The 24,167-nt window shown below is 46.1% G+C and overlaps 1 protein-coding gene across 2 annotated transcripts in view; it reads right to left on the reverse strand.

Annotated features, from left to right (window-relative positions):
- nup214 (nucleoporin 214) overlaps window positions 1-24,167 on the reverse strand; it is a 126,655-nt gene that overhangs the window by 93,461 nt on the left and 9,027 nt on the right. For both annotated transcript variants that reach the window (XM_067969930.1, XM_067969929.1), the window contains exons 6-12: window positions 23,450-23,513; window positions 20,669-20,772; window positions 19,100-19,206; window positions 17,403-17,469; window positions 16,417-16,543; window positions 10,250-10,408; window positions 4,512-4,878 (exon numbers count right to left, since the gene is read on the reverse strand). In XM_067969930.1, the coding sequence (XP_067826031.1) occupies window positions 4,512-4,878; window positions 10,250-10,408; window positions 16,417-16,543; window positions 17,403-17,469; window positions 19,100-19,206; window positions 20,669-20,772; window positions 23,450-23,513 (995 nt within the window). The remainder of the gene's footprint in view (window positions 1-4,511; window positions 4,879-10,249; window positions 10,409-16,416; window positions 16,544-17,402; window positions 17,470-19,099; window positions 19,207-20,668; window positions 20,773-23,449; window positions 23,514-24,167) is intronic.

The raw sequence follows: 24,167 nt of genomic DNA on the forward strand, positions 1-24,167 counted from the left end.
CTCGAGGGGCCGATTGGCCTGCTCCTGCTCCTATTTTTTATGTTCTGATGAGGACCCTTTACTGTGAGATTACTAATTAGCCCTGTCTCATCACACAATACAAGATCTAAAAATAGCCTGTTCCCTGGTTGGTTCCATGACATATTGCTCTAGGAAACCGTCTCAAATGTATTCCATGAACTTGTCCTCCAAACTATCTTTGCCAATTTGGTTTGCCCAGTCTATATGAAGATTGAAGTCCCCCATAATTATTGCATTACCTTTATTACAAGCTCCTCTTATTTCGTGTTTACTATTCTGGTTGAGTATAGCAGATTAAGGGGTGATGTAATTGAGGTGTTTAAGATGATTGAAGGATTTGATAGGGTAGACAGAGAAACTATATCCTTTGGTGGGGGGAATCCAGAACAAGGAGTATAACCTTAAAATTAGAGCTCGGCCGTTCAGGGGTGATGTCAGGAAGCACTTCTTCACAGAAAGGGGAGTGGAAATCTGGAAAACACTCCTCCCCCAAAAAGCTGTTGAAGCTGGGGGGGGGGTCAATTAAAAATTCCAAAACTGAGATTGATAGATTTTTGTTAGGCAAGAATATTGAGGGTTACAGGACCAAGGTGGGTAATTGGAGTTAAGATACAGATAAGCCATGATCTAATTGAATGGCGGAACAGGCTATCGTGGCTGAATGGCTGACTCCTGTTCCGAGGTACAATATTGGGTTGTCAGGTTCTAACATACAGTGAAGCCAAGTTTTGATGGTTACCTTTACTAAGCAGCTCCCCAAAATTCTTGAATCGAAATGGACAATATTGAGGTGCGATAGACAATTTTAAGCAGGCTGGGTGTGGCTGCTTGAAGCCAAGTTTATTCAGACTTTTAGAAACTTGGCACAATCACTTCAGACAACCGAGATTAGTATCCAGTACACATCAGAGTACTGGGCACAGCTTTGGTCTCCATGTTACAAAGGCACTGGAGAAGGTACAAAAAAGACGTACAAGGCTGATACCAGAACGACAAGATTATACCGATCAGGAAGGAATGAACTTGCCACTTGCTTCTAGAAGAGGTGGAGGGGTGACCTGATAGAGGTCTTTAAAATTATGAAGGGGTTCGACAGGGTAGACGTAGAGAAGATGATCAAGAAATTGTTACAGGGAGAAAACTGAATGAGAGTAAACTAGCAAGAAATATAAAAATAGATTCTCAGAGCTTCTACAAGTATGTAAAAGGGAGATTAGCGAAAGTAAACGTGGGTCTCTTCAAGGCAGAGACAGGAGAAATTATAATGGGGAATAAGGAAATGGCAGAGACGTTAAACAAATATTTTGTACCTGTCTTCACAGTAGAATACACAGAAAACATAACGGAAATAGTGGGAAACCAAGGGTCTAATAAGAGGGAGGAATTTAAAGTAATTAAGATTAGTAAAGAAAAAATATCAAATCATAAAGGTTACAGCACGGAAGGAGGCCATTTGGTTCAGAGTCCGAGCCGGCTCTATGCAAGAGCAATCCAGCTAGTCCCAATCCACCACCCTATGCCCATAGCCCTGTAAATTTTTTACTTTCAAGTACTTATCCAATTCCCTTTTTGAAGGCCATGATTGAATCTGCCTCCACCACCCCCTCTGGCCGTGCATTCCAGATCCTAACCACTCGCTGTGTAAAAAAGTTTTTCCTCATGTCACCTTTGGTTCTTTTGACAATCACCTTAAATCCATGTCCTCTGGTCCTTGATCCTTCCTCCAATGGGAACAGTTTCTCTCTATCTACTCTGTCTGGACCCTTCATGATTTTTGAATACCTCTATCAAATCTCCTCATAACCATCTCTGTCCAAGGAGAACAACCCCAGTTTCTCCAGTCTATCCACATAACTGAAGTCCCTCATCCTTGGAATCATTCTGGTAAATCTCTTCTGCACCCTCTCTAAGGCCTTCACATTCTTTCTGAAGTGCGGTGCCCAGAACAGCACACAATAGTCCAGTTGTGGCCATACCAGTGTTTTATAAAGGTTCATCATGACTTCCTTACTTTTGTACTCCATGCCTCTATTTATAAAGCCCAGGATCCCATATGCTTTTTTAACTGCTTTCTCAACCTGCCCTGCTACCTTCAATGATTTGTGCACATATACCCCCAGATCACTCTGTTCCTGTACCCCTTTTAAGAGTTGTGCCCTCTAGTTTATATTGCCATCGTTCTTCCTACCTAAATGTATCACTTAGCATTTTTCTGCGTTAAATTTCACCTGCCACATATCCGCCCATGCCACCCGCCAGTCTATATCCTCTTGCACTATATCGCTATCCTCCTCACTGTTTACTACCCTTCCAAGTTTCTTGTCATCTACAAATTTTCAAATTGTGCCCCATACACCCAAGTCCAAGGCATTAATATATATATATATATATATATATATCAAGAAAAGCAGTGGTCCCAGCACCGACCCCTGGGGAACACCACTGTATACTTCCCGCCGGTCCGAAAAACCATTCACCACTACTCTCTGTTTCCCATCACTTAGCCAATTCTGTATCTATGTTGCTACTGCCCCATTTATTCCATGGGCCGCAATCTTGATGACAAGACTACCATGTGGTACTTTATCAAATGCCTTTTGAAAGTCCATATACACCACATCAACTGCATTGCACTCATCTACCCTCTCTGTTACCTCATCAAAAAACTCAATCAGGTTAGTTAAACATGATTTGCCCTTAACAAATCCATGCTGGCTTTCCCTAATCAATCCACACTCGTCCAAGTGACTGTTAATTCTGTCCCTGAGTATCATTTCTAAAAGTTTCCCCACTACCGAGGTTAAACTGACTGGCCTACAGTTGCTGGGTTTATCCTTGCACCCTTTTTTGAACAAGGGTGTAACATTTGCAATTCTCCAGAGCACTTAGGAAATCATATGATTAGGCAGAGTCAACACGGTTTTAACGAAAGGGAAATAGTGTTTCACAAATCTATTAGCGCTTTTTGAGGATGTAACTTGCAGGATAGATAAAGGGGAACCAGTGGATGCAGAATATTTGGATTTTCAAAAGGCATTCAATAAGGTGCCACACAAGGGGTTGTTACACAAGATTAGGGTTCATGGGATTGGGGGTAATATATTCGCATGGATAGAGGGTTGGTTAACGCCAAAACACAGAGAGGAGGAATAAATGGGTCATTCTCGGGTTGGCGGGCTGTAACCAGTGGGGTGCCGCAAGGATCAGTGGGCCTCAGCTGTTTACAATCTATATCAATGACTTAGATGAGGGGCCCGAGTGCAATGTATCCAAGTTTGCTGATGATTCAAAGCTAGGTGGGAAAATAAGCTGTGAGGAGGACACAGAGTCTGCAAAAGAACTTAAGTGAGAGGGTGAGAAGGTGGCAGATGGAGTATAATGTGGGGAAATGTGAAATTATCCACTTTATTGGAAAGAACAGAAAAGCAGAATAGTTTTTAAAAAGGTGAGAGACTAAGAAATATTGGTATTTAGAGAGGTTTGGGTGTCCTTGTACACGAATCACAGAAAGTTAACATGCAAGGACAGCAAGCAATTAGGAAGGCAAATGGCATGTTGGCCTTTATTGCAAGGAGGTTGAAGTACAAGAGTAAGGAAGTCTTGCTGCAATTCTATAGGGCTCTGGTAAGACCACACCTGAAGTCCTGTGCATAGTTTTGGTCTCCTCACCCAAGGAAGGACATACTTGCCTTAGAGGGGGTGCAACAAAGGTTCACTGGATTGATTCCTGGGATGAGTAGATTGAGTAGAATGGGCTGATATTCTCTGGAGATAAGAAATATGAGAGGTGATCTCATTGAAACATAAGATTCTGAGAGGGCTTGACAGGGTAGATGCTAAGAGGTTGTTTTTTCCTTGCTGGAAAATCTGGAACTCGAGGTCATAGTCTCAGGGTAAGGGGTTGATCATTTCGGACTGAGATGAGAAAAAAATTTCTTCACTCAGAGGGTTGTGATTCTTTGGAATTCTCTACTTCAGAGGGCTGTGGATGCTGAGTCTTTGAGTATATTCAAAACTGAGACGGAGTGTTTTTGGACACTGGGGGAATCAAGGGAGGTCGATGATCAGCCATGATCTTATTGAATGGCGGAGCAGGCTCGAGGGGCCGTATGGACTACTCCTGCCTCTGTTTCTTATGTTCTTATGTTCCAGCTTGTGGGGGATTCCAAAACTAGAGGTCATAAATATAAGATAGTCACTAATAAATCCAGCAGGGAATTCTGAAGAAACTTCTTTACCCAGAGAGTGGTTAGAATGTGGAACTCGCTCCCACATGGAGTAGTTGAGGCGAATAGCACAGATCCATTTAAGGGGAAGCTCGATAAACACGAGGGAGAAAGGAATAGTTATGCCGATAGGGTGAGATGAAGGGGGGAGGGAGGAGGCTCATGTGGAGCATAAATACACCAGCGTGGACCAGTTGGGCAAATGGTCTATTAATTCTATGCAATTCCATAAGATAGGTGATAATCGTACAGTGCAGGACTGACCTGACAAATTTGGCAGAAGCAGCAGAGGCTGGCGGACCAATCTTCACTCTCTGCGAGTTGCTGATTTCTTGATTCTCCGAGGAAGAGTTGGAGTCGAGGACATCGGCAGATGAGATCTGGGCGAGGGGAATGTTGCTGGGGGCATCTGCGTCTCTCGCTGCTGGTCTTGGGACAACAGGCAGGACTTTTGTAGTGTGGGGCGGGATCGATGTCATCGACGAGGTGGGGAAAGCCGGCAGAATCACTGCCGGCAACAGCGACTGGCGGCGCGCGGTAGCGGGCTGCACGCCCAGCGTGGTGCCAAGTGGCTGTGCCGCAGTGGCCTGAGTTGGCACCGTTGTTGAGGGAGCAGGGAATGATGCACCAGCTGGAAGTCAAATCACACAAGCATAAAAAAGTTGTGTTAAATTCTCTGATGTAACGTTAAAATGGCACTTTTTCCAAGAGGCGCAATAATTATATAAAATCAGAAAGATTTCATACAACAGAATTCTTTCAACGGGCACAGGTAGAAAAATGTTCAGTCGGTCAGTCATCAGTGGGTTTAATAGAACCATGATACACAGGAGGAGGCCATTTGGCCCATTGTGCTTCTGCCGGCTCTTTGAAAGAGCTATCGAATTAGTCCCACTCCCCTGCTCTTTCCCCATAGCCCTGCAAATTTTTTCCCCCTCAAGTACTTATTCGATTCCCCTTTGAAAGTTACGACTGAATCTGCTCCCACCGCCCTTTCAGGCACTGCATTCCAGATCCTAACAACTTGCTGCGTTAAAAAAAATCTCATCTCGCCATTTATCTTAAATCTGTGCCCTCTGGTTACCGACCCTCCTACCAGTGGAAACAGTTTCTCCCTATCTACTCTACCAAAACCCTTCATGATTTTTAACACCTCTATTAAATCTCCCCTTAACCTTCTCTGCTCAAAGGAGAAAAATCCCAGCTTCTCCAGTCTCTCCACATAACTGAAGTCCGTCATCCCTGGTATCATTCCGGTAAATCTCCTCTGCACCCTCTAAGGTCTTGCCATACATGGTGAATTAGCCTTGCATCCTGAACGAATTAGCCCAGGGTGCTTTTTAATATTCCAGTAATAGTATTTTGTGTCAACCGTGGCTCAGTGGGTAGCACTCTCGCCTCGGAGTCAGAAGGTCGTGGGTTCGAGTCCCGCTCCAGAGACTGGAGCACAAAAATCCAGGCTGACACTCCAGTGCGGTACTGAGGGAGTGCTGCACTGTCGGACGAGACGTGAAACTGAGGCCCCGTCTGCCTTCTCAGGTGGACGTAAAAGATCCCATGGCACTATTTGAAGAGCTCCCTGGTGTCCTGGGGCCAATATTTATCCCTCAACCAACATTAAAACAGATGATCTCGTCATTCATCTCACTGCTGTTTGTGGGATCTTGCTGTGCGCAAATTGGCTGCTTCGTTTCCTACATTACAACGGTGACTACACTTCAAAAGCACTTCATTGGCTGTAAAGCACTTTGGGACATCCCGAGGTCATAGAATCATAGAAGTTTACAACATGGAAACAGGCCCTTCGGCCCAACATGTCCATGTCGCCCAGTTTATACCACTACGCTAGTCCCAATTGCCTGTACTTGGCCCATATCCCTCTATACCCATCTTACCCATGTAACTGTCCAAATGCTTTTTAAAAGACAAAATTGTACCCGCCTCCACTACCGCCTCTGGCAGCTCATTCCAGACACTCACCACCCTTTGAGTGAAAAAATTGCCCCTCTGGACCCTTTGTGTCTCTCCCCTCTCACCTTAAATCTATGCCCTCTCGTTATAGACTCCCCTACCTTTGGGAAAAGATTTTGACTATCTACCTTATCTATGCCCCTCATTATTTTATAGACTTCTATAAGATCACCCCTAAACTTCCTACTCTCCAGGGAAAAAATTCTCAGTCTATCCAACCTCTCCCTATAAGTCAAACCATCAAGTCCCGGTAGCATCCTAGTAAATCTTTTCTGCACTCTTTCTAGTTTAATAATATCCTTTCTATCATAGGGTGACCAGAACTGTACACAGTATTCCAAGTGTGGCCTTACTCATGTCTTGTACAACTTCAACAAGACATCCCAACTCCTGTATTCAATGTTCTGACCAATGAAACCAAGCATGCCGAATGCCTTCTTCACTACCCTATCCACCTGTGACTCCACTTTCAAGGAGCTATGAACCTGTCCTCCTAGATCTCTTTGTTCTATAACTCTCCCCAACGCCCTACCATTAACGGAGTAGGTCCTGGCCCGATTCGATCTATCAAAATGCATCACCTCACATTTATCTAAATTAAACTCCATCTGCCATTCATCGGCCCACTGGCCCAATTTATCAAGATCCCGTTGCAATCCTAGATAACCTTCTTCACTGTCCACAATGCCACCAATCTTGGTGTCATCTGCAAACTTACTAACCATGCCTCCTAAATTCTCATCCAAATCATTAATATAAATAACAAATAACAGCGGACCCAGCACCGATCCCTGAGGCACACCGCTGGTCACAGGCCTCCAGTTTGAAAAACAACCCTCTACAACCACCCTCTGTCTTCTGTCGTCAATCCAATTTTGTATCCAATTGGCTACCTCACCTTAGATCCAGTGAGATCTAACCTATGTAACAACCTACCATGCGGTACCTTGTCAAAGGCTTTGCTAAAGTCCATGTAGACCACGTCTACTGCACAGCCCTCATCTATCTTCTTGGTTACCCCTTCAAAAAACTCAATCAAATTCGTGAGACATGATTTTCCTCTCACAAAACCATGCTGACTGTTCCTAATCAGTCCCTGCCTCTCCAAATGCCCGTAGATCCTGTCTCTCAGAATACCCTCTAACAACTTACCCACTACAGATGTCAGGTTCACCGGTCTGTAGTTCCCAGGCTTTTCCCTGCCGCCCTTCTTAAACAAAGGCACAACATTTGCTACCCTCCAATCTTCAGGCACCTCACCAGTAGCTGTCGATGATTCAAATATCTCTGCTAGGGGACCCGCAATTTCCTCCCTAACCTCCCATAACGTCCTGGGATACATTTCATCAGGTCCCGGAGATTTATCTACCTTGATGCGTGTTAAGACTTCCAGCACCTCCCTCTCTGTAATATGTACACTCAAGACATCACTATTTATTTCCCCAAGTTCCCTAACATCCATGCCTTTCTCAACCGTAAATACCGATGTGAAATAATCATTCAGGATCTCACCCATCTCTTGTGGTTCCGCACAAAGATGACCTTGATCCTTAAGAGGCCCTACTCTCTCCCTAGTTACTCTTTTGCCCTTTATGTATTTGTAGAAGCTCTTTGGATTCACCTTTGCCTTATCTGCCAAAACAATCTCGTCCCCTTTTTGCCCTCCTGATTTCTCTCTTAACTCTACTCTGGCAATCACTATACTCTTCAAGGGATCCACTTGATCCCAGCTGCCTATGCATGTCATATGCCTCCTTCTTTCTGACTAGGGCCTCAATCTCCCGAGTCATCCAAGGTTCCCTACTTCTCCCAGCCTTGCCCTTCACTTTATAAGGAATGTGCTTACCCTGAACCCTGGTTAACAGACTTTTGAAGGCCTCCCACTTTCCAGACGTCCCTTTGCCTGCCAACAGACTCTCCCAATCAACTTCTGAAAGTTCCTGTCTAACACCATCAAAATTGGTCTTTCCCCAATTTAGAATTTTAACTTTTGGGCCAGACCTATCATTCTCCATAGCTATCTTAAAATTAATGGAATTATGATCACTGTTCCCAAAGTGATCCCTCACTAACACTTCTGTCACCTGCCCTTCCTTATTTCCCAAGAGGAGGTCAAGTTTTGCCCCCTCTCTAGTCGGGCCATCCACATACTGAATGAGAAATTCCTCCTGAATACACTCAACAAATTTCTCTCCATCCAAGCCCCTAATGCTATGGCTGTCTCAGTCAATGTTGGGAAAGTTAAAGTCCCCTACTATTACCACCCTATTTTTCTTGCAGCTGTCTGTAATCTCCTTACATATTTGCTCCTCAATTTCCCGTTGACTATTTGGGGGTCTGTACAATCCTATCAAAGTGATCTCTCCCTTCTTATTTTTCAGTTCTACCCATATAGACTCAGTGGGCGAACCCTCAGATATATCCTCTCACGACTGCCGTGATGTTCTCCCTAATCAAGAACGCAACTCCCCCTCCTCTCTTACCTCCTGCTCTATCTTTCCTATAGCATCTGTACCCTGGAACATTGAGCTGCCAGTCCTGCCCCTCCCTTAGCCATGTTTCAGTAATAGCTATAACATCCCAGTCCCATGTACCCATCCATGCCCTGAGTTCATCTACCTTGCCCATCAGACTTCTTGCATTGAAATAAATGCAGTTTAGTCTAGACTTCCCTTGGTCTTTGCCCTGCTTTCTCAGACCATCTGTCCGGTCATGTTTTGTACACTCTCCCTTACTGCCTTTTGTTTCTGTCACCACTTTACTTCCCACTGACTTCCTGCATCGGTTCCCACCCCCCTGCCACTTTAGTTTAAACCCTCCCCAACAGCACTATATAAATGCAAGTTCTTTCTTTACTAGACTTATCTCTTTTAAAGCCAAAGAAGGGTGGAAAAAATTTGCGTGTCACCAATGTTACATTTTCAGGTCTTTTCTACCCCTCGTACTCAATCTTCCAGCCTCCGTAATTTAGATTGCTCTGATCGGCGGCTCCAAACTCCCTACTTCTGTGAGAAGGTCCACACTAACCTTGATATTTAGGTAAGCTGTCGGTATTCATACCCCAAGATAATGAACAAAAACAATCTGTTAATTAATTTAGCTGCTGGAATCTTTTTAAGCTTCCATAGGATCGCCCCAACATCTTTGATGAGCGATAGAGCATTGGGTTGGATTTCAATTATTAAGCAAATTTGTCTGTCAGTGGGTAAAGTGGAACAGCAATATCATGCATATCGATAGTCACATCAGAAATCCTTCCATCCAGCTCCTCAAAAGGAAAATAAAAAGTTGCCATTAACACCACGGCATCCTTTTGCGGAAGTGGCGGCACACTCTCGCTGCCGAGTCAGAAGGTCGTGGGTTCGAGCCCCTCTCCAGAGACTTGAGCACATAATCCAGGTCAACACTCCCAGTCCAGTACTGAGGGAGTGCTGCACTGACAGAGGAGCCATCTTTCGAAAGAGATGTTAAACCGAGGCCTCGTCTGTCCTCCAGCGCTTCACAACGAATGAAGTACTTCTGAAGTGCAGTCACTGCTGGAATGTGGGAAACGCAGCAGCCAATTGGTGCACAGCAAGATCCCACAAACAGCAATGAGATAATCACCAGATTTGTTTATTTTTTTTTAAAAAGTGAAGCCAGGTTGAGGGATAAATATTGGCCAGGGCACCGGGAGATCTCCCCTGCTCTTGTTCAAAATAGTGGCCGTGGGATCTTTTCCTTCTACCCGGAGGCAGATGGGGCATCGGTTTAACATCTCATCCGAAAGACGGCACCTCCAACCGTGCAGCACTCCCTCGGTACTGCACTGAGAGTGTCAGCCTGGACTATGTGCTCAAGTCTCTGGAGTGGGGCTTGAGCCCATTAGAAACAGAGGTGGAAGCAAAATCTATGATAGCTTTGAAAGGGAATGAGACTAAGTGAATAGATCTTTGACAGAGCCGGCATATGCGCAAATGGGCCAATTGGCCCCCATCCGTGATTAAAATTCTGTGTATTTCTTCTGCTCTCAGTCGGTGTAAGTTATATACCTGCTTTCGGCTCCCTCTCTCCTTCAAGACGTGGGCATTTTGGTGGGGTTAATATTGTCTTCACTCCAGGGATAGAGTTGATCATGTGGAATGGACTAAGAACTCCATCTGTTGAGAGCAGCAACAGGATAGGGGCAGGTGCGAAAGTCTTATCATCCCCTGCAAAAGAATTTTATTTAAGGATGGCAAAAAACATAACCATACTGAAGATTTTTAATAAGCAAAGAATTAGATCAATTCGATGTCGTCTTCATTTGGAACTAAGTGAACTGATATTATGTAATTATCAAATATCATACAATCATTGAAAGTTACGGCACAGAAGGAGGCCATTCAGCCAATCGTGTCCTTGCCCGCCAAAAAAAAAGCTCTCCAGCTTCATCCCATTTTCCAGCACTTGGTCCGTAGCCCTGTAGGTTACGGCACTTCAAGTGCACATCCAAGTACTTTTTAAATTAGTTGAGGGTTTCTGCCTCGACCACCCTTTCAGGCAGTGAGTTCCAGACCCCCACCACCCTTTCTCCTCAGCTCCCCTATAATCTTTCTACCAATCACTTCAAATCCATGCCCCCTGGTCACTGACCCCTCTGCTAAGGGAAATAGGTCCTCCCTATCCACTCTATCTAGTCCTGTCATAATTTTGTATACCTCAATTAAATCTCCCCTCAGCCTCCTTTGTTCCAAAATGAAACCTCAGCCTATCCAATCTTTTCTCCTAGGTAAAATTCTCCAGCCCTGGCAACATCCTCGTAAATCTCCTCTGTACCCCCTCTAGTGCAATCACATCTTTCCTACAATGCGGTGACCAGAACTGTACGCAGTACTCAAGCTGTGGCCTAACCAATATTTTATACAGTTCTAGCATAAACTCCCTGCTCTTATATTCCATGCCTTGGCTAATAAAGGAAAGTATCCTGTATGCCTTTTTAAACCACCTTATCTACCTGTCCTGCTATCTTCGGGGATCTGTGTCCATGCACTCCAAGGTCCCTCACTTTCTCTACACCTCTCAATATCCTCCCATTTATTGTGTACTCCCTTGCCAAGTTTGCCCTCCCCAAATGTATTACCTCACACTTCTCTGGATTGAATTCCATTTGCCACTTTTCTGCCCACCTGACCAGTCCATTGATATCTTCCTGCAGTCTACAGCCTTCCTCCTCACTATCCACCACACTGCCAATTTTTGTATCATCTGCAAACTTCTTGATCAAGCCCCCCACGTTCAAGTCCAAATCATTAATATATACCACAAAAAGCAAGGGACCTAGAACTGAGCCCTGCGGGACCCCCCTGGAAACAGCCTTCCAATCGCAATAACACCCATCAACCATTACCCTTTCCTTCCTGCCACTGAGCCAATTTTGAATCTAACTTGTCACTTTCCCTTGGATCCCATGGGCTTTTACTTTTTTGACCAGTCTGCCATGTGGGACCTCGTCAAAAGCCTTACTAAAATCCACGTACACTACATCAAACGCGTTACCCTTGTTATCTGCTTAAAAAATTCAATCACGTTAGTTAGACACGACCTTCCATCAACAAATCCATGTTGACTGTCCTTAATTAATCGATGCCTTTCTAAATGACGGTTTATACTATGTCAGAATTGATTCCAATAATTTGCCCACCACCGAGGTTAGACCATGCATGTGAAGGGGTATCACAGTTGGTGTGTGCATTCTAGGCACACTTGGGCTCCTGCACACAGTGGTAGCAATTTTTTTCCAATGTTCTAAAAGTGTTAAATTTGACCACATTTATATCTACTGATCCCACATGCCCTTCAAGTAACCCTTATTTCCTATAACAATCACATTTCTTTCACTCCTCGGTGTCATATTATTCCCACCACTGACTGGAGGGTGTAATTACAGTCACAAGTTTACATCGGCAGTTCCCATTATAAATGTGGACGTAGGAATTTACAATGGAAAAATATAAACACAAGGAAGAATGAATGACTTTAAAATGGGGACTGAGCTACATCTGCACGGTTTGTTCCAATTATCTCCTGCCCTTTAGCCCTTCACCTGAAGGCGACACTCAGTCTCGATTTTCTTTGTTCAACACCAAGGGAATTCGACTTGTTAACAAAAACAGAAGGGCTCCCAGTCTGACCTTGTAACTGACCCAGCGTTCATTTCGGGAACACAGTGGAATAGACACCTTGCAGCTTTAAGGGGACACACATACTTGTGGTTTAGTGGGAGAACAATACATGGGGCATCACACGCTGACATGTTCTGTATCCTCTCACATTATGAGCAGCTATTTGAGGGAATTCACTACTACGTGCAATATTTCATCTATTACCTCACCTCCACTACGTGAGTCAGCCGTGGTTCAGTGGGTAACACTCTCATCTCTGAGTCAGAGGGCAATGGGTTCAAGTCCCAATCCACAGACTTGAGCACAAAATCTAGGCTGACACTCCAGTGCAGTACTGAGGGAGTGCTGCACTGTTGTCGGATGAGATGTTAAACCGGGGCCCCGTCTACACTCTCAGGTGGTACCTACAAGATCCCACAGCCACTATTTCGAAGAGTAGCAGGGGGGTTTTCCCTGGTGTCCTTGCCAAAATTTATCCCTCAACCAACATCACTGAAAAACAGATGAGCTGGTCATTTATCTCACTGCTGGTTGTGGGACCTTGCTGCGTGCAAATTGACTGTGTTTTCCATTACAACAGTGACAACACTTCAAAAAGTACCTCATCGGCTGTGAAGCACGTTGGGACGACCTGGGGTTGTGAAAGACGCTCTATATAAAAAGAAGTCTTTCTTCCTTATCACCAGGATAGCAGAGTGTTCTTAACAGGCCTTTGCAACAATAAAAGACTGCGCAGGCAAGATGGCTAAACGAGGTGGTGTACACAGTCTATTTACTGTTGTTGCAAGAGTGAGGGTACTAAAAGGTTCCGTGGCTGGCACACGCTCATTGCCCCTCAATGTACCCTGTGAAGAGTCCAGGATCTGCTATAAGCTCAGAGCCAGCCCTCAATAATATTCTGCAGTTGTTACTTAATTTTCTAAAACCAACTAGTTTAAAAGGCCATCAAATATTCTACTAAAACGTTACATTTCAGAACCAAGTTCCCAATTCGAGTCTCAGACAGAAACACAGGCCTATCTGGGGGGAGGGGGGCGGTAAAAGAGAAACTTCCTGTCGGAATTTTAACACGTTGTACGGTCGTCACCGCTTATAACGGGCGTGCTCGTAAGCAGCAAATTATCATCATCTGTCACCCATGAAACCGTTCAATTAAATTCTCTCTCTGGGTCGTCAACAGGGACCGGCTATTTTTCATTCATATTATGATGAACTTCATATGTTAAAATATCAACTGTGTTTCAGAATTTGACTAGCCACTTTAAATGTTTGTTTCCTGCAGAGTTTATTGGGAAATAAAGCATACGATTGTAACTCTATACTCAATCTGTTTGATAAACTGTATAGAGCTGGCTCCTTGTACCCGACACACACAAATAAAAAACAAACTTGCATTTATAAAGCGCCTTTCACCACCTCAGGACTTCCCAAAGCACTTTACAGCCAATTAAGTACTTTTGAATTGTAGTCACAGTTGTAATGTAGGAAACGCAGCAGCCTATTTGCACAAAGCAAGATCCCACAATGTAATAACGATCAGATAATCTGTTTTAGTGATGTTGGAGGGAAAAATACACGTCCAGGACACCGGTAAGAACTCCCCTGCTGTTCTTTGAATAATGCCGTTGGATCTTTTACGTCCACCCAAGGGGGCAGACAGGGCCTCAGTTTAATGTCTCATCCAAAAGACAGCACCTCCGACAGTACAGCACTCCCTCAGTACTGCACTGGGAGTGTCAGTCCAGACTACGGGCTCAAGTCTCTGGAGCGGGACTTCAATCCAAGATCTTCTGACTCCGAGGCGAGGGTGCTGCCCGCTGAGCCGCGGCTGACAGTACTGTAGATAGTGCACGGATGGAATCCTCATCCTCCGTCTCTCCACTGCTCTTGCCTCCATTAACAATAGGTTTGTGTCAAACACTTGCTATCTCCAAACAGGATCGAGATGAGAACTTGCTCCCGGCAGATTCTATGTTCAACATTGAATCGAGCGAGTGTAGAGTCGGGCCATTCTTTGTGGGAGTCTGTCGTCTCGTCAAATCGGCGACTGCACGTCTTACAAAAGAATGCTGAGAGGCAAAGTGGTCTGCGATGAGCAAGTGATTGATCAATCTGGGCTGAAGTACAGAGTGGTCTGGTCAGTTTCCCCGCTGGTCTATCATCTTCGAAGTAGGTCACGGGGGGGGGGGGGGGGGGGGGGTGACTGACGTCGGCTGCCTTAAAGACTTAATGACACTTTAACAAGGTGCGATTAGCTGCTGGACAGGCCTGAGATAGTCAGCGGCAACATTGTGGTTGGTTCTTAATCGCCCGCTGAAATGGCCGAGCAAGCCACTCAGTTGTAAAATCTCGCGACAAAAAGTCACAATAAGAATAAAACCGGACGGACCACCCAGCATCAGACAACGACAAAGGCAAACCAAGCCCAGTCGACCCTGCAAAGTCCTCACTAACATCTGGGGACTTGTGCCAAAATTGGGAGAGCTGTCCCACAGACTAGTCAAGCAACAGCGTGACATAGCCATACTCACAGAATCATACCTTTTAGCCAATGTCCCAGACTCTTCCATCACCATCCCTGGCGATGTCCTGTCCCACCGGCAGGACAGACCCACCAGAGGTGGCGGTACAGTGATATACAGTCAGGAGGGAGTGGCTCTGGGAGTCCTCAACATTGACTCCGGACCCCATGAAATCTCATGGCATCAGGTCAAACATGGGCAAGGAAACCTCCTGTTGATCACCACCTACCGACCTCCCATAGCTGATGAATCAGTCCTCCTCCAGGTTGAGCACCACTTGGAGGAAGCACTGAAGGTAGCAAGGGCACAGAATGTACTCTGGGTGGGGGACTTCAATGTTCATCACCAAGAGTGGCTCGGTAGCACCACGACTGACCGAGCTGGCCGAGTCCTGAAGGACATAGCTGCCAGACTGGGCCTGCGGCAGGTGGTGAGCGAACCAATACAAGGGGAAAAACCTACTTGACCTCGTCCTCACCAATCTACCTGTCGCAGATGCATCTGTCCATGGCAGTATTGGTAGGAGTGACCACCGCACAGTCCTTGTGGAGATGAAGTCCCATCTTCGCACTGAGGTCACCATCCAACGTGTTGTGTGGCACTATCACCGTGCTAAATGGGATAGATTCAGAACAGATCTAACAGCTAAAAACTGGGCATCCATGAGGCGCTGTGGGCCATCAGCAGCAGCAGAATTGTATTCCAGCACAATCTATAACCTCATGGCCCGGCATATTCCTCACTCTACCATTACCAACAAAGCCAGGGGATCAACCCTGGTTCAATGAGGAGTGTGAAAGAGCATGCCAGGAGCAGCACCTGGCATACCTAAAAATGAGGTGCCAACCTGGTGAAGCTACAACACAGGACTACATGCATGCTAAACAGCGGAAGCAACATGCTATAGACAGAGCTAAGCGATTCCACAATCAACGGATCAGATCAAAGCTCTGCCGTCCTGCCACATCCAGTCGTGAATGGTGGTGGACAGTTGAACAACTAACGGGAGGAGGAGGCTCTGTAAACAACCCCATCCTCAATGATGGCGGAGTCCAGCATGTGAGTGCAAAAGACAAGGCTGAAGCGTCTGCAACCATCTTCAGCCAGAAGTGCCGAGTGGATGATCCATCTCAGCCTCCTCCAGATATCCCCACCATCACAGAAGCCAGTCTTCAGCCAATTCGATTCACTCCACGTGATATCAAGAAACGGCTGAGTGCACTGGATACAGCAAAGGCCCCGACAACATCCCGGCTGTAGTGCTGACGACTTGTGCTCCAGAACTAGCTGCGCCTCTAGCCAAACTGTTCCAGTGCAGCTACAACACTGGCATCTACCCAACAATGTGGAAAATTGCCCAGGTATGTCCTGTCCACAAAAAGCAGGACAAATCCAATCCTACGGATGCGAGATTCTTTGGACGTGTGAGACTTGCGATGTGACATGACTGAAGTATACTCTGGATACAAGGTTCCATTGTCGAGATAGATACATACTTCAATCAAATTTATAAATGAAATATAAAACACTCACCTATCTTTAATGGCAGCTGATTGGTGAAGTCGACATCAACCCCAACTGGCATGGTGTCATCACTGTTCTCAGTCACAGGAAGTTCTGCTCGAGCTGCATCCTCCAGGACCCACAACTCCCAGTTTACCTGAACGTGCGATGGGAAAGCAAAGATTGCTCGTGGAACTTAATAATGTTAAAACACAGCAACAGGCCATTCAGCCCAACTAACCCATGCTCCACACGAGCCTTCTCCCTCCCTACTTCATCTAACCGTACCAGCATATCCTTCTATTCCTTTCTCCCTCATGTGTTTATCTAGCTCCACTTTAAATGCATCTGTGCTATTCACCTCAACTACTCCATGTGGCAGCGAGTTCCACATTCTCACCACTCTCGAGTGAAGAGGTTTCTCCTGAATTCCTTACTGGATTATCTTATAGTTACATCCCTAGTTCTGGTCTCCCCACAAGTGGAAACATCTTATCTATGTCTACCCTGTCAAAGCCCATCATAATTGTGAAGACCTCTATCTGGTCACCCCTCAGCCTTCTCTTTTCTGGAGAAAAGAGCCCCAGCCTGTTCAGTCTTTCCCGATAGTTTATTACCTCTCAGTTCTGGTATCGTCCTTGTAGATTTTTTTTTTGCACCTTCTCCAGTGCCACTAAATGCTCTTTATAATATGGAGACCAGAACTGTGAACAGTGCTCCAAGTGTGGTCTACCCAAGGTTCTGTACAAGTTTAATGTAACTTCTTTGTTTTTCAATTCTATCCCTCCAGAAATGAACCCCAGTGCTTGGTTTGCCTTTTTCATGGCCTTGTTAACCTGAGTTACTACGTCTAAAGGTTTGTGCATCTGTACCCCGCGATCAAATGGCAGCAACATCACAGCATTTCAAATAGTCGGGACTTAATCCAGGAGTGCTTATTTCCAGCCCCATTGACGGCTATTATACTGATGATCTCCATTTTAATAATTACTTTTGAAGACAACTGGTGTCGTTACCTTGTCTTGTTGCCGAGCAACGATGCTGACTTCGATGGACGCTGCCGAAGAGGCCAGCAAAAGGTCCCTGTAAATAATACAGCACGAATTGGATACAGCAGTCTACCTGAATCTCATAACCAGACGTTCCTAAACCATCAGGTTTAATGGTTATCTATTCCGCAAATACTTCAGTACAAGCCAACATTTTAATCAACAGCTGTTTTTAAATGAGTTACTTTACGCACGCACGGGTATGCTAAACTTGACTAATCTGTTCACAACAGCTCAGTAACTTGCTTTGCAACTTTGATCGCGGATGAGACGAACACAACACACACAGTACCTTCTCTGTGAATTAGTTTTTAACGAGGCAGACTGGATAATTCACATGCAACAACACCATAAGTTAGTCAAACGCACAATTGGATTTTACACGAGAGCTGCTAAATATTCCGTTTCAATGGCCCAGCTGGTTGAAGACTTGCATTTATACAGCACCTTTCATTGCCTCAGGATGTCCCAAAGCACTTTACAGCCATTTAAGTACTGTTTGAAGTATAGTCACTGTTGTAGTTTACGGATCGCAGCAGTCAACTTGCACACAGCAAGCTCCCACAAACAGTAATGAGATAAATGTGCAGATAATCTGTTTTAGTAATGCTGGTTGAGAAATAAATATTGACCAGATCACCGGGAGAACTCCCCTGCTCTTTGAATATGCCGAGGGATTTTTTACATCCACCTGAGGGGGCAGGCGGCCTCGGTTTAACGTCTCATCCAAAAGACGGCACCTCCGACAGTGCAGCACTCCCTCAGTACTGCACTGGAGTGTCTGCCTAGATTTTGTGCTCAAGTCTCCAGAGTGGGACTTGAACCCACGACCTTCTGACTCAGAGGGGAGACTGCTGCCCACTGAGCCACGGCTGTTTAGAAGGTGCCAGGTTTGATCTCTGGACCGGGCGGAGTTAGCCAATCTCATGGGTGGCATTTCAGGACAGGCTTTCTTCTCCTCCTCTTCATCTTCCTTCCAGTTTTCTCCCACCCCCCACCCCAGCCAACCTTCTCTCCTGAACGCGTCGACTCCCCACTAGGGTGGCACAAATCCACGGGCCCCCGCCGCCCTCCGGTACCTCACCCGAGTGGCTATTTTTCACCAGCCGAGACAATGCGGCTTGGCGGGCTATTCATCCATGTGAGGAATCACGGCTGACCCTGGAGTCATTCCGCATCCACCCATGTACTCCTCCAGCCAGGGGAGACTGGAGAAGTAAATTAAGAGCGAGAACCCTCTCTGCTTCTCATCACCCAACACCCCCACCCCGACCTCAAGGGCACCAAGACAATTAGTCGGTGCCAACTTCCTTCCTGGTCTGTAACACCACAGCTACTTATTGCTTTGACCAGCCTTGCTTCACAAACCAGTTTATACCCGTTCAGTCCTTCTGCAGGAAGGAGGCTGCGTTTATGGGTTGGAAGCAGAAAAAAAAAAAGGAGCGATTTAAAAGAAAACACAATCAGACTCTTGCGTTAACTCACGGTAAAACCGTGCCCACGAGTCCTATGTTGGCGCTGACAGTCTCCTCACACTCGTGCACAAGTTGTGCCCCCAGGTTTGTGGGTGAGCAAACCCCAGCTGCAAGATGCGTTGGACCTGATCACTTGTGCCATTTATTAGAACATACAAGCGGCATGTGAAAGCTGTACTCTCAACGCACCAGTTCTCAACGTAGTGGAGGTAGTAATGATGCTTTCTCTCTGTGGACACTCCAAAACACAGGTCGTTAAAATTCAGGAATCGGTCCTCACGCTTCTCATCCTTTTTCTTGAAAAGAAAATTAACAGATACATTTTAATTCCTTCTCGTGTGAAAAGATTTTGTAACTATTTCCACATTAAACCGCAGATATGACATTGTCAGATATTGATAATATTCATTTTCAAGAGGCATTTCACAATGACGGAACGGTGATGTTTGGTCAATTTTAAAAAGAAAAAGTCTACTGTAATTTAACGTCCCTGTTCCTTGCCAAACTCAACCATTACCCCGCGCCCCGGGTAACGGACTAGGGTCACTTCCAAATCCCTTCATGGCCTCACCCGTCGCTGTGGAGCCCGGCCAGCTTCTCACTTCCCCACTCCACCGTCACCAACACTCCCTTGGTCACTACGCCCCTCGCCCTCTCCGGCTCCCTCTCGGCAATTCCATCTCTCAACCTCTTGCGCTGCCGTCGACGCCTCCTAAAGACCCTTCCTTTCAAACCATGCTTCCACCCACCACCCCCACAAAACTCCGAAACCCCCCTCTCCTGTTGCCTGCTGCCCTGGAGAGCGCTCGAACGAGAGTTATTTGTGGACTGTTTTGCACAGCGCGGAGGGGAGACTTTTCTTATATGAGTTGCATTTTCTGCCACCAGATCAGTATTTTCTAGTTTTAATTATTGATATTTGGTTGGGGTGGTGAGGGAGGGAAGATGATAACATGTCACACCCCAGTCTTGTCTCTATCAGCTCAGAAACCCATATGCAACCAAATTACATCGAATTTACAGCAAAGAAACGGGCCTTTTGGCCCAATTGGTCTGTGCCTGTGTTTATGCTCCGCTTGGGTTCACTGTTCTTTGGGACAGGGAGTCTGCCATCTCTACCCAGTCTGACACTAAATGGTTGGCCCTTTATACCTTCTAAAGCAGCCAACAAAGCCACTCGGTGGTGCAAACAATTGCTCCGAGGCAGGAGGCCCACCATCACCTTCTCAGGGTGAGTGGGAACGAGCCATAAATGTCGCCTCTGTCACAAGAGCATATTAAACAGCACATGGGTCTATCCGACTACGTCATTAAGAAAGGACGACATGCATTTATATAGCGCCTTTCAGCACGGCCCAAAGCGCTTCACAGTCGATGAAACACTTTTTGAAGTGTAGTCACTGTTGTAATGTCGGAAACGCAGCAGCCAATGTGCGCACAGCAAGATCCCACAAACAGAAATGTGATAATGACCAGATAATTTTTTTTTTTTAAAAAGTGATTTGATTGAGGCATAAATATTGGCCTGGACTCCCCTGTTTAAATCTGCAGTACAAAACTTTCGTGGGCATAAAGAAAACTCAAGGTTGGCTGTTCAAAGGTTTAAATTTTTGACTCAGTCTTACAACAAACAACCACCTGCATTTTTATAGAGCCTTTAACACAGTTAAACACACGCGACTCGTGCGTTAGACAAACGATAGCGCGCCCATTGTCGCGGAAATGCAAGCCGGGCCCAAAGACAGGGTGACCACCTACCGCCAGGGAGATGACCACCAGCTCGGGAGGGGTCTCCAGTGTTCCATCCGCCGCCGCAAACACCACAGCAAAGACGTAGGTGCTGATCCAGCAGACGTCCAGCACTGCCGAAGGAAAAGTCACAAGTTAAGAAACAAGCGTCTACAAACGCTGACGGTGGGGGGTGTTAATTCAGCGCTCAGAACCACCACGACAAACCAGCTCGTGCAAAGCGAGACGGCAGCGTCCCCGAGTAAGCGTGTGCGGCATTTTATTTAAAAGCATCCTTTTTTTGTTAAATCACTATTTGGTACGTGTACACCGGAACAGTGATCAGTGGGGTGGGGGGGTGCAATGACCACAGAACACAGGCCTAGTGTTACGGGCAAGGGCACGCAATCGGCCGAGCACCGCCAGAAAACCTCCATTGACTCGGATTTAACCTTCGAATGTCCCACCCGTTTTACATCGCGTACAGCACAACAGCAACCACACGTCACTGGCTTTGAAGCTCTTTGGGATGCTCCTCGGGTTATAAAAGGCGCTATATAAATGCAAGTTCTGTCTTTCGTATTTCCTCTCCTTGCTTTAGGAGGCTTCGTACGTACATCGCCGTCTGAAGAATAAAGGGACTTCACAATGACCTCGTGCTCAAAAACTTTTCACGGACCAGTACGTGAAGAATGATGACGGCTGCACTATACATTGGGAGAGAGGGGAGGCTCCATCTCATCCCAACCTCGCAAATCTGAGCTTCAAACGTTAACATTTCAGTACGGCAATCCTGCAAAAGCGGAGAAGACACTGGCCTCACTCCGGGCTCTTCCCACTTTACATTGAACAGGTATTTTATTTTGTGCTTTTCCAAAGGTGCAATTATACAATAAAACGCAAAAGAAACATTCTGTGGGCTTCACATGGAGATGGCAGTGGGAATCGCTGTCCATACACACACACACACGCCTCCCACAGAACAATCGACTTCACATCTCAGGGCCAACATCATTTGAATTGTTCCACTCTACCGCCCACTAACATGTGGCCTCTTTATAAAATATAACTTGCATTTATATAGCGTCTCTAGCGTAGAATTACTTAAGGACAAAGTCCTAGGTGGTTAAATTATGAGGAGAGGTTGCATAAACTTTGTTCATATTCCCCTGAGTTTAAAAGATTGAGGGGTGATCTGATCGAGGTGGTTGAAATATTAAAAGGATTCAATCGGGTAGATACAGAGAAACTATTTCCTCTGGTGGGGGAATCCAGAACAAGGGGACACAATCTTAAAATTAGAGCCAGGCCGTTCAGGAGTGAAATCAGGAAGCACTTTTTCACACAAAGGGGAGTGGAAATCTGGAACTCTCTTTCCCCAAAAGACCGCGGATGCTGGGGGTCAAATGGAGCTTTCAAGACTGAGATCGATAGATTTTTGATGGGTAAGGGTATCGAGGGATATGGCGGGTAAATGGAGTTGAGGTACAGGTCAGCCATGATCTAACTGAACGGCAGAACAGGCTCAAGGGGCTGAATGGCCTGCTCCTGTTCCTGAAGTCACTGCACAGCATCACTTTGGATGAATCCTTCAACTCTTTGAATCAAGTCACCGGCCCCAAAACCAAGATCCTCCAGAGATTCAAAACACAAAAGTAAAAAGGTATAGAACAAATTAAAAAGTTAAGAAACTGCAGTACTGTACAACTCATTTCTGCCACCAGAGGTCACCAGAGTCTGTACATTCTTTATTGCAGCATTCTGTCACAGTGTTAACGCTGTGCATTAAAAGCCATTAACAAGGATGCATTTTGGAAGGATGAGGAGAGGCAGTATAAACTAAATGGTGCAATTTTGAAGTGGCGCAGGCACAGGAGAGACCTGGGGATCCATGTACAGAAACCTTTGAAGGGGGCAGGAAAAGTTGATAAGGCAGTTAAAAAAGCATATGGGATCCAGGGCTTTTACCCCAAAAAAAGCTGTGGAGGCTGAGTCACTGAATACATTCAAGGCTGAGTTAGACAAATTTTTGATCAGCGAGGGAGTCAAAGGATTTGGGGAAAAGGCGGGAAAGTGGAGTTGAGGCAAAAATCAGATCAGCCATGATCTCATTGAGTGGCGGAGCAGGCTCGACGGGCTGAATGGGCTACTCCTGCTCCCATCTCTTATGGTCTTATAAACAGAGGCATGGAGAACAAAAGCAAGGAAGATATGCTAAACCTTTATAAAACACTGGTTAGGTCTCAGCTGGATTATTGCGTCCAATTCTGGGCACCGCACTTTAGGAAGGCTGTCAAGGCCTTGGAGAGGGTGCAGAGGAGATTTACTAGAATGGTCCCAGGGATGAGGGACTTCAGTTATGTGGAGAGACTGGAGAAGCTGGGATTGTTCTCCTTAGAGCAGAGAAGGTTAAAGGGAGATTTAATCGAGGTGTTCAAAATCATGAAGGGTTTTGATAGAGTAAATAAGGAGAAACTGTTTCCAGTGGCAGAAGGGTCGGTAACCAGAGGACACAGATTTACGGTGACAGCCAGAAGAACAAGGGGGTGGGGGGGGGGGGGGGGGGAGATGAGGACATTTTTTTTACGCAGCGAGTTGTTCTGATCTGGAATGCGCTGCCTGAAAGGGCGGTGGAAGCAGATTCAATAGTAACTTTCAAAAGGAAATTGGATAAATACTTGAAAAGGATAAATCTGCGGGTCTATGGGGAAAGAGCAGGGGGAGTGGGACTAACTGGATAGCTCTTTCAAAGAGCCAGCACAGGCAGGATGGGCCGAAGAGTGCTCGATTCTATGATTCCATATTTCCTACCTTTAACTGGATTGTCCGAATTGTAGAAGGGGGGACACGGGATAACCTTCTTTTCTTGTAATACCTGGAGGAAAAGAATAGCTCTTAGTGCTTTTAAGATACAAAAGAGGACGACTTCTCGATTCTCAGATGGGATCCCAGGAGTTCAGCTCTTGGGACGGCCTGTCCCTTGGGACGCCAGGTCCGTCAGCCAGGCGGACGATTACCTGACGGAGGGCGAGGCCGTAGCAGGGAGCTCCACCTCGGGGCCTTCAAGCAGAGGCTCACCACCCAATCGGGGCCAGCTTTCAGCCGATCAGAACAGGGCCGATGGCAGCCAGAGAGAGCAGCCAAGCATTCCCATTGAAGAGCGGCAGGTACCATATAAGGAGATGGGCAAAAGGGAAGGGGGAACAACAACTTGCATTTATATAGCGCCTTTAACATGGTAAAAAAATCCATCCCGACACACTTCACAAGACCGCAATCAGACAAACACCGAGCCACATGAGAAGATATTAGGACAGGATGACCAAAAGCTCGGTCAGAGTTAGATTGTACGTAGCATCTTAAAAGGAGAGGCGGAGAGGTTTAGGGAGGGAATTCCAGAGCTTAGGGTCCAGGCAGCTGAAGGCACGGCCGCCAACGGTGGAGCGATGGAAATCGGGGACGTGCAGGAGGCCAGAATTGGAGGAGCGCAGAGATCTCGGCGGGTCATAGGGCTGGAGGAGGTGAGAGA

Source organism: Heptranchias perlo, chromosome 31 (genome assembly GCF_035084215.1).
Source record: "Heptranchias perlo isolate sHepPer1 chromosome 31, sHepPer1.hap1, whole genome shotgun sequence".
NCBI classification, from domain to species: Eukaryota; Metazoa; Chordata; class Chondrichthyes; order Hexanchiformes; family Hexanchidae; genus Heptranchias; species Heptranchias perlo.